The 9,760-nt window shown below is 50.8% G+C and overlaps 1 protein-coding gene across 1 annotated transcript; it reads right to left on the bottom strand.

Annotated features, from left to right (window-relative positions):
* Positions 1-5,674: 5,674 nt before the first annotated feature.
* Positions 5,675-7,023, bottom strand: GAS1 (growth arrest specific 1). Its single transcript, XM_058695543.1, has one exon. The coding sequence runs from the start codon at positions 7,012-7,014 to the stop codon at positions 5,971-5,973; it is 1,044 nt and encodes a 347-aa protein (XP_058551526.1). The 5' UTR covers positions 7,015-7,023; the 3' UTR covers positions 5,675-5,970.
* Between the last annotated feature and the right edge of the window lie 2,737 nt (positions 7,024-9,760).

Genomic DNA, 9,760 nt, shown 5'->3' with positions numbered 1-9,760 from the left:
GCTGTGATCATCACAAAGGGTCACCACCTGCGCGCACACAGTATCCTTTTCCATCCCCCCTTGCCTTAGCACATGTGGTTCCCTCTGGTGGAAGTGTTTTCCCACCTTTCTCCTTGCCAATTTCCTATCCTGCCTTCAGACTTAGCTTCAGCATCACCTTCCCCAAGAAGCTTTCCTTAAACCCAATGTTGGGCCAAGTCACTCTATCATTCTCCTCTGTGCTCTTTATTTGATGCTGAAGATATGTGTGTGTCTGTCTCCCCATCCTGACTGCCACCTGTCCAGGGACAAGGTATTCCATATTCACACTGGTGCCACCACAGAGTAGAGGCCCAGAGCGTGCCTGTGGAACCACAGCTCATTCTTTCTGTTCCTCATCCCTTCCCCTCACCTGGTGAGGGTTACTCAGTCGTTAGGATTAATCATCCTAAAATCTTCTTTCAGTGTTTGCTAATAGGTGTCCTTACCTAACAGGTAAGAGGTCTCACAGGTTCAAATTAAAGGCTGGCTGGCTGGCATTTTTGTAAGAGAGATATGTACGAGGGGGTTCTCAAATCTCACCAAAATGTTTTGTTTTGATGCTTAGTGACATCAAATCAGTGATAAAATGCATGATAAGATTGGGCTGTGAGATATCGTTCCATTCTGGTAGCCAAGAACACACAGATAACCCTATACAGCTTATAAAATCTGAATGTAGAAATAAACGTGTAGGAATGTATATAGATAACCAGGGAGCATAGGGGTGTCTATCAAGTCTGGGAACGGATAATACCATTCTATTTTTTGTTACAGGTTGAAGATGTCCTTGATGCAACCGTGTATGTTGACCTGTTTGCAGATTTGGCCACGGAACGGTTTGCTTAAGGAGAGCTCATCGACACTACCGATCGTGTATATCAACACCACTAAGAGTAACTGATTCTTTGATCTGCTTAGGAAAAGCGAACTTGTAGCCCCACAGAATCACCCAAATTTAGTTTCGACAGATGCTGTGTCAAAAAATGGAGACCTCTGCTTTCCCTCTGGTACCCAGAGCTCCTGAAATAAGGGAAGGAAGCACTATGAGGATCTCAGCAGCCCTTCCGGCTTCCGTTGCATGCATATCACACGGGGTTTGGAGGTAGTCCTCCGAAATATTAGCTGAAAGCTCCCTCAGAAAGCAAATCTTTCCCACATCCTTCCCTGCAGTTCCTCTTTAAGAGGGTGTCAGCATGGCTGAAAGAATGAAGTGGCCGTACATTGTCTGGCTGTGCTATTATGTGCTTAACATTTCCATAACAAAAGTGCCACTCGACTTCTCCCCGATTAATGCAGCTCGAGGGCTCTTGTCGGCCTTTAATAAAACATTGTTGAAATCATTTATTTAGAGCCCCTGGTTACTAGTGGGAGAATGACCATCTTTGTGCCAAAATATAGTGTATACAGTCCACTATTTTGTAGTAGATCATTCTGTTATTTAAGAAATTGATTAAATGGATGCCCTAGAAGGTATTTATGCTAATAGCACATTACTTATGTCATTCAGATAGTCAAGGGTGAACCTTTTCAGCTGTCCAGGAGAGACAATCCCTCACATAGAATACAGTAACATCCAACTTTACTTAACTCACAAGGCCGCCAGACCCGCTGGAAACCCAGCCCTCCCAGAACTACTCTGGGGCCAAGAGGTGTTTGTAACAGGCTGCCTCCCCACAGCTTGCTTTGGGGAGCTGGGAGAAATGGGGTCAACTGACGCCGTTTCTGATATTCCTTAGTGTAAGAGGCCAAAAACCAGATAATGTACACTTTTCCTTTTACAGGTCCAAAAAGGGATCCATGAGGTTAAATCTGAGAACTTCTGCCGCGGAACCCAGTAAGCTAATGATACAAAGCCAAAGTTCGAAAGTAGAAAGATTTTAGTGCAGAGCTTGATGCCCCTGAGGGTTCTTGTGACGTTTCTCTCTTTTTATTCTATACAACATGGCGCTGCTGGATGGGGTAGGGGGTGCGAACGCAGGAGTGATGACGAAGGGCACCCCACTCCTGTGGGTTCTCTTGACTCTTTGAGAAAGATGCTACCGGTTCTGAGTTGTGTCTTCATCCGTGCGGGTCCCGTTGGGAGAGCCATGGTGCACCCCGGATGTGTCGGAGTGTGGTGGCCCCTTAAGTTTGTGGCAGATGGCCCCCGGATCTGCATCCTTATGGACATTTGTCAGGACCCTGCCTAAGCACAGGGATGTCCTGTTGCTTAGGAGGAGAATTTAGTCCCCTCCAGCCATTTTTCCCTCTCACATATGTGTATTGCTAGCATACATTGCTATAGATTGTTAAAAATAAACAGAGACCTTATGTTATGTCCATTGTGGTCATAAACAAAAGCGTTGCTGTGTGTTTGGGTGAGCAGTGAAGCCTGAACCTCCTTCTATTTACTGTATGGTCACTGTCAGTTCAATGAACTGCCTCCTTGTTCTCCACCATTGTCCTACACTCCCTTAAACATTTGTCACTGAAGTGCCTCCAAAAGACAAATAAACTGTCACTGAGAATGCAAACCTGCTAACGGGGGAAATGGGACCAGACTCAAGGACACATGATTTTACGTGAATCCAAAAGGAGTTCCTTGCGCCCTTGCAAGACTTCTGAGAAACAAGGCCCTTTTTGAGAATCCCCAGGAAAAGCCAGAGATACCTTTTTCTTTCAGTAATGGTCCTTCCAGGCATTCTCCATGAGACATTTGGCCGTCTCAAATGTCCAAAATTCCAAAAGGTTCCCCAGAGAGCATGAGATATTACAGATGTCCACATCTGTAAAAATTCTTTCTGCCTCGGAGCAGATGGCAACATACAATCCCATAGCCAACGTTTCTAACATCTCAGCAACCTGTTCTGGAATCCACTAGGTCTGTAGAGGGACCAGGGGGCTCCTGGGCTCTGGTATAGAACTGTTTAAATTAAAATGAGCCACCGATCAATGTTCACTTTCTTTAAGGAAGAAAGCATAAAGCCTCGTGTCCTCTCTCCCCAACAGCGAGCTGTGTTGATTTATTCCAGGCAGATGCTTTTGACAGGACCCTGTAAAATCAAGTCGTGAGTTTATTGTACCAGTTAATTATCAAGCCTTTTCTAGTGCTAATGCCTTTTACTTCTTACTGGGGAAAACTGGGCCTTTTACTGGGACAAAGACTTAACTTTTAGTCAAGAATGTGTTAAAATAACAGGAGATAGAGATGATTTAAATATATTTAAGGACAAATGCAGGAGCATTGCTAACGCGAGGTTTGTAAAGAACGCTGATTTCATTTACAAGTCTCTTGGAATACTCTTTGTTCACTTCCCAAAGAAACAACGCTTCCAGCTTTGTTTTAACAATATGTGTACTCAACCATTCAGGTGACCGAGGATTGCAGCCACAGACCACCCTACAGCTATCTCAGACTTTCTGATGCTACACATACACCCATCTTGGTTTTAGATCCAATAAGAAGTGCCTTGAAGCTGTCCATAAAAGCTGGGAAAAGAGAAGAGTTAGAGGCAAAAGAAACCTGGAAAGTAGGGGTGGGAGTGGGGGGGGGGAGTTGGAAGGGGGCATAGCTTTGTTAATTACTTCAGGCAGCAGAGAAATCTGGTTATGTTTTCTCAGTACATGTTAATATCATATAAAGAGACACGAGATCTTGCTAATCTGTCGACCCCTCAGACAAAGTTTATTTGTGGTGACTTTTAAACTCCTGACTCGCCTTCCAATCACCGCGTTTAAAATGAAAAGCTTTAAATAAACACCAGGAATAGAAGATAAATAAACTTTTTTTCCCTCTTGCAAGTGCCTAGCTTGGCGAGGTTCAGACTCAAATCCCCAGAGGACAGAGCGCTCTCTTTTGTGTTAATGTTTAAAAGATTTTCCAATGCCGGAGTTTATTCCTACTGCAAACATTTCTATTTACAAGGTCAAGTGTATCAGCACTCGACACAGCTTAAGAGTGTAATTATTTATCTAAGGGCGTTTGAGTGTAGATCAGTAGCTCTGGCAGGAACCCAGCCTTCAGCCCACTGCTAAACAACTCCTCACAACAATATTACAAGTTCTGGGGATTGTTCCTCTCCCCAGTGTGTTTACTTTTGCCCGCCTGAATGTTTTGTAACAAATTTTTGTACTTTTTCAACAGACGTGTGAAAATGACTTTGAAGGGGTGTCCCAGGTTTCCTAAGACCTATTGGTAACAGATGTTATTGGCATGTTTGATTGTATGAGAATGCCTATAGCTAGATAGGGACACTCCTGGAGGAGGGGCTTGGGGGGAGGTGTCTCAGTGGAAAAGGGGGGAGGGGTGAGAGACCTCTGGGTTATCCCCAAATTGTGTAGAGAAGAGTTAGAGGCAAAAGAAACGGAAGACACTATCTGGGAGTTCTTTCCATAAAGGTAAAAACCAATGCAGGCCAGTCAGTTTTATCTTTTTAGCTGCTTCATTTACACATGTCTAATTGTTCATTAAATTAGAGGCAGAAATAATAGCCCTCATTTCTTGTCTTGTGCTGTATTTTAATTTCAGTTGATGGTTGATAGATTCCCCGGGGCCCCTCCACCCCCATCCTTACCCATTATTGGGTAACCCACAGTGTAACTCTGGAAAGTAACTACACCATATTCATTATTTAAAAACTCTTTACTGATGTACATATTTTAATAAAACAAATAACCAAAAAATACACAAAGCCATAGTTATTTAAAACATAGGACTTTTTTTTTTTTAAACGATGTCTATAAAAATACAATGTTTAAGGCAGTTTGGAAATGCATTTATACATTTCTACAATGTCCATAAATTCTCTTGAAAATAACAATGTTAACTTCAAATCTATAAAATACACTGTACATTTTAAGACTGTTCTAGATAGAGCACACTTCACAATGGACTGTGGGTTTGGATCCCTGGTGACGCACGGATTCTATACATTTCAGGGAGGAAAGTGTAACATGGTTGCAGATTTAAATTTTTAATTTCTTTTTAAAAATAAATTATTTCTGAAGCATACAATTTATAAAAATTCTATATACACAGTACAGCCACTGGTAACAAATCCCAGTTTTAATACACTTTATATAGAAGTACCAGAGTTTAGCACCCTGATAAAAGCAGAGGCAATATATTTTCTCCGCATATTTGTACATACAATTTGATGTAAAGAACAAAAATGACAAGACAAACATCGTAAGAGGCTTTCATAGATGGCAGTGCACAGCTCTTTTACATAAAAAGTTGCATTGTTCAACACCACTAGCAACCCTTTAGATCAGCATCTTTTTGACCCTTAATCCTAAGAAATGTGCTGAGATCAGAGTGGTGGCAATGAAATTAAGGTCAAGGGCTCAAAGTTGCCCCAAACGAATTCAGGCATATTAACCCCTTCCCATTCCCCCTCCCCCGCCCAAACAGAATTCTGAGCGCTGACCAAGAGTAAACAAATGAATCGGTTAGTGGGACTTTTCTGTTTACTCACGATTGCAATGTCCTCACTGGCCACAATAAAAGTCGACACCGGCACTCCCCGCCCCCCCCCCCCCCACCCCGCACAGTTAAAATGCTAATAAACAGCCCCTTTGCAAATGTAAATCTTCCTTTAAACTCCTGCTCCAAGCCCACTCCTTTGAAACTGTTAAGGCCCCACAGGTCAGTATCCTCTCTCCACATCCCACCCACCCACCCCCGCCTCCCCCATTCCATCCCCGGCATCCTAAACTCTAGCTAGGCCGGTTTCCTCTGGGCAGACGAGCTGGGAGTTTCTGGAGCCTGGAATGGGAGGGGGAGGATGTCCAAGAAGTCATGCTCGGGAGAGGACACGGGAGAAGTGCCAAGAGTCGTGCAGGAGAGACCCGCTAGGCAGAGTCTACTTAGTACACGCTTTGGAAAGTATCCAAACCATCCCCTCGGTCCCCGTGCCACAGGTGCCCCGGCGCAGGCCCTCCCGCAGCCCACGGCGGGGGACTCCAGGGCTAAAAGAGCAGCGGCAGCAGCGGCAGCAAGATGGAGGCGAGCGGGGTCCAAGCGCCTCCGGGCGCCGAGCGACCGCCGCCGCTGCTCCTGCGCCCCGGCCCGTAGGGCAGGTCCCCGCGGCCGCCCGTGGCTGCAGCGCCGCCGCCCGGGCGCGCCGGGTGCGGGACGCCGTCGTCATCGTCCAGCGGCTGCTCGCCGCCAGCGCCCCCGGCGCGCTGCTCGTCGTCGTAGTCCTCGTCGTAGTAGTCGTCCAGGCCCCCGTCCGAGCCGCTGCTGCCCGGGCCGTTACCCAGCTCAGCACCGAAGCACAGGCGGGCCATGTTCTCCTTGACCGACTCACAGATGGGCCGCTCCAGGCCGTCGCACACGCAGTCGTTGAGCAGCGCCGCCTTGGGCACGGCCAGCATGTCCTCGATGACCGTGCGGCACTCGTCGGTGCAGCGCAGCCCGTTGAAGAGCTTGCCGCAGTAGGTCAGGTAGCGGCTGAGGGCCAGGTTGCAGCGGCTGTCGCGGTCGCAGCGCCGCCGGGCCTCGGTGCAGCCCATGACCCCGCCCGCGCCCGGGCCGCCCGCGCCGCCGCTGCTCGTCCGGGGCAGGCACGGCTCAATGGCGCGCTTGGTGGACTTGCAGTTCTCGTCCTGCGCGCAGTCACAGTCTTCCAGGGCGGGCCCGCGGCGCGTGTGGTTGAGCTGAATGAGCGCCGAGATGCAGTGGCTCGGGCAGCGCCAGCGCGACGAGAACGAGGCGGCCGAGGCCGGGAAGGCGGCGGCGGCGGCGGCAGCGGCCTCCGGCGCGTCGCCCCCGCCGCGCTGCGCCAGTACGGGCGCGCACGCCTCGGCGTACTGGTTGTAGGCGTAGCTGCACTCCGGCTCCCCCTGGCACTGCAGCAGCGCCTGCCAGCAGATGAGGCGGCGGCCGTGCGCCAGCCCCGAGCCCCGCGGCGCCGAGCCCAGCAGCTGCAGCAGCGCCATCAGGCACAGCCAGGCGCCCGGCACGGTCCCCGCGCGGGCCCCGCCGCCGCCGCCCAGCAGCCCTGCCACCATCGCGGGCAGCGGCGGCCGCCGGGCGAAGAGGGGAAAGGAGACGAGGCGCGGGCAGCGGCGGACGCGGAGCCGGTGGAAAAGTTTGCCCCAGTCCTGCCAACTTCTTGCATGAGTGTTTTCATAAATCCATGCGCGCCGCTCGCTGGTGCCGCGCCGCTCGCAGAAGGTCGGGTCTCCCGCTCGCTCGGGCTGTGGTGGTTTCCCAGAAATGCACAGCCGCGGAGAGCCCCTCCGCTCGGCCCCCGGCGGTGGCGGGAGGCGCTCACTGCCGCCCCGGGGGGCTGCGGGCCGCGGGGCCGCGGCGGGGCTGCAGGACCGCGCGGCGCCGCGGGTGCATTTTGCTCCGCGCCTGCAGATCCGTTGTGCGGCCGCAGCGGCTCCTTCCTCCCGGGCTCAGCGCCGCGCCGCCGCCGCCACCGCCGCCGCCGCCGCCGCTGCGGACTCTAGCATCGCGCCGCTTCCTGGCTCGGGTCTGTGCGCTGCCCGCCTTCCCGCGGCCCTGGACGCCCGCGTCCCCTCCCCCTCCGCCCGCGGCGACCCCGGCCTCTCCGTGCTCCGGGGAGCCCTTTCCGGGCGGCGCGGGGAGAACAAGAAACTCGGCGCGGCCGGAGAGCGGCTCCCGGGCTTCCCTCGGCGGCGGCTTCTCGGGTGACAAGGGGCCCCGGGAGCGGATCCGCTGAGCCCGGCTGCGGACTCGCTGGCTGCGAGGCTTTAAATACAAAAGTGGGCCGGGAGCCCCCGCGTGGTGCCGCGGTGCCCCCTCATTATGCATGCATGGAAAAGCAAACAAACAAAAACATTAGCAACGCTCCTCCAGCTCGCCGAGCCCCGGCCCCGCGCGCTCCGAGCCTGCCCGCTTTCTCCTTTCTCCACTCTCTTTCGCCCTTTGCTCGGCCCCCTTTCCCGGCTTTTCGAGATGCTATTGGTCCTGCCTGTTGTTGTTGAAACTTTTTTTTTTTTTTTTTTTTACGAGCCGCTGGAGTGGAGTGGGGTTGCCGAGTGGGGGAGGGCGGGGAGGGTGGTGGGCAGCTCACATTCAGGCATTCAGGGCTTGAAAGGAACGGCTTAAGGAGCCTGACAGAGGCCCGGGAGCTCCTCCTACTCTTAAGGAGGCTCGGATATGGAGCCCCGGCTCAAGCTCAGAATCAGCGGGCAGGGCTCAGGGGCAGCTGTTCGCATCCGGCTTTGCCACAGGCCTTTTTGTTGGGGTCTTTTTTCCTTTTTTTTTTTTTTTTTTTTTTGAGAGTTTTATTAATTCTCCCTGGCTCCCATCTGTGCCTTCGACTGGGTTCAGAATTCAGTTTGTTTATCCTGTTCTCTATCTTTGAGTCCTGATCACCAGTGAGGGGGAGTTAAGGGGGGGGGGGGGGGAGAATTTAATGTTGGACTTTGAAACTGAAGAAAAACGAAACAAAACTCAAATGCACACAAGAGGCCCACACTTCAGGTAGGAGAATGCCGATGAGATATTTACAAGGGCCCCGCCCCAACCACAGCGTCCCTCTTTGCCGACCTGGCAGGTACGGTTCTTGAGCCAGGGAGCCGTGTCAGTTGCAAGACATAAATCCGATCAATCAAATTAATTTCTTTGAGGCATGTAAGTTTCTAACTCGGACGGCGATGAAAAAATAATTACAGCATTAAAAATCTTTAGGAATGTTGAGCAGCACCATATGGCCGCAGTCATAAAGGAAGGGGATAAACTGGCATGCAGCAAGGTTTCTATTAGAGTGGGTTTCAATCCGTCCCTCGGTTAAGGGAAGCCGCCTGGGTACAGCAGCCTCTGCAATCCAGGCGCGGGAGTTTGCAAACTACCTTAACTGTGGCGCAACGCAGCCTTCAACCACCAGAGGCACCGGGCTTCTGCGGCCTGTCAAAAACTGGCGCTTTTTTCCTCCCCTTTCCGTGGAGAGACTATCAACTCCATCTGTCACAAAAATTAAGGCTAAATCTCCTCTCCAAAAGCAGAGGGAGCCGGGGCTCCAGTGCGCGCAAAGTTCGGCCGTCCGCCTCTCCCCTGAGGCCGCGTGAATTAGAAATGGCAAAAGTCAGAACAGAGCCTCAGCGTAGGAAGATTTATCAGGCTGCAAAAGAACCCTCCCGTTCCTGGGGAGACGGCTGCATTCCTCAGAGGCTGTCTGCCTTGGGAAGCTGCACCTCGGCAGTCCCCTTCTCCGCCTCCCCCCTAAAAAAACAAAACAAAACAAAGCACTTTAAAAGAAGCAGGTTGAGTTAAGGCAGACCATGTTGCTCTGATTTGAATAGTAGAAAACACACAATATCTATCGTCTATCTGTATGTATGTATGTATGTATGTATGTGTGTGTGTGTTTTTAATAGAAAAGCTGCCACTGTGTGGCCCATGAAAACACCCATTTCTCAGGCCCCGGGCTTGTTGTTATTTGGAGTTGTTGTCTCAGTTCTGCCAAGAGGACTTGGGCAAATCGCACTCTCTGAGACGTGAATCTTTCACATGGGAGGCTCAAGGCCACGTTAGACGCTTGAAATCAAATCTTTTCATCTTTAATGCTCTGTGATTTTAGGGGCATAAGGACAAGGTCAACATTCACCTGCATTTTTAAACTAATGTTTGTTGAGTTCCTTTAGAATGGTGGGTATCAAATCTTCGTGAGCATGAGACTTGCAGGTTGGCCTTGTTAAAACCCAGCTCCTGGAGTTCCTGATCCAGTAGGGCTTGTGGGACCTGAGAATCTGCATTTCTAACAAGTTCTCAAGGGTTGCTGCT

Source organism: Neofelis nebulosa, chromosome 12, assembly GCF_028018385.1.
Source record: "Neofelis nebulosa isolate mNeoNeb1 chromosome 12, mNeoNeb1.pri, whole genome shotgun sequence".
In the NCBI taxonomy this organism is placed as follows: Eukaryota; Metazoa; Chordata; class Mammalia; order Carnivora; family Felidae; genus Neofelis; species Neofelis nebulosa.
This window is presented reverse-complemented; position numbering and strand designations above follow the sequence as displayed.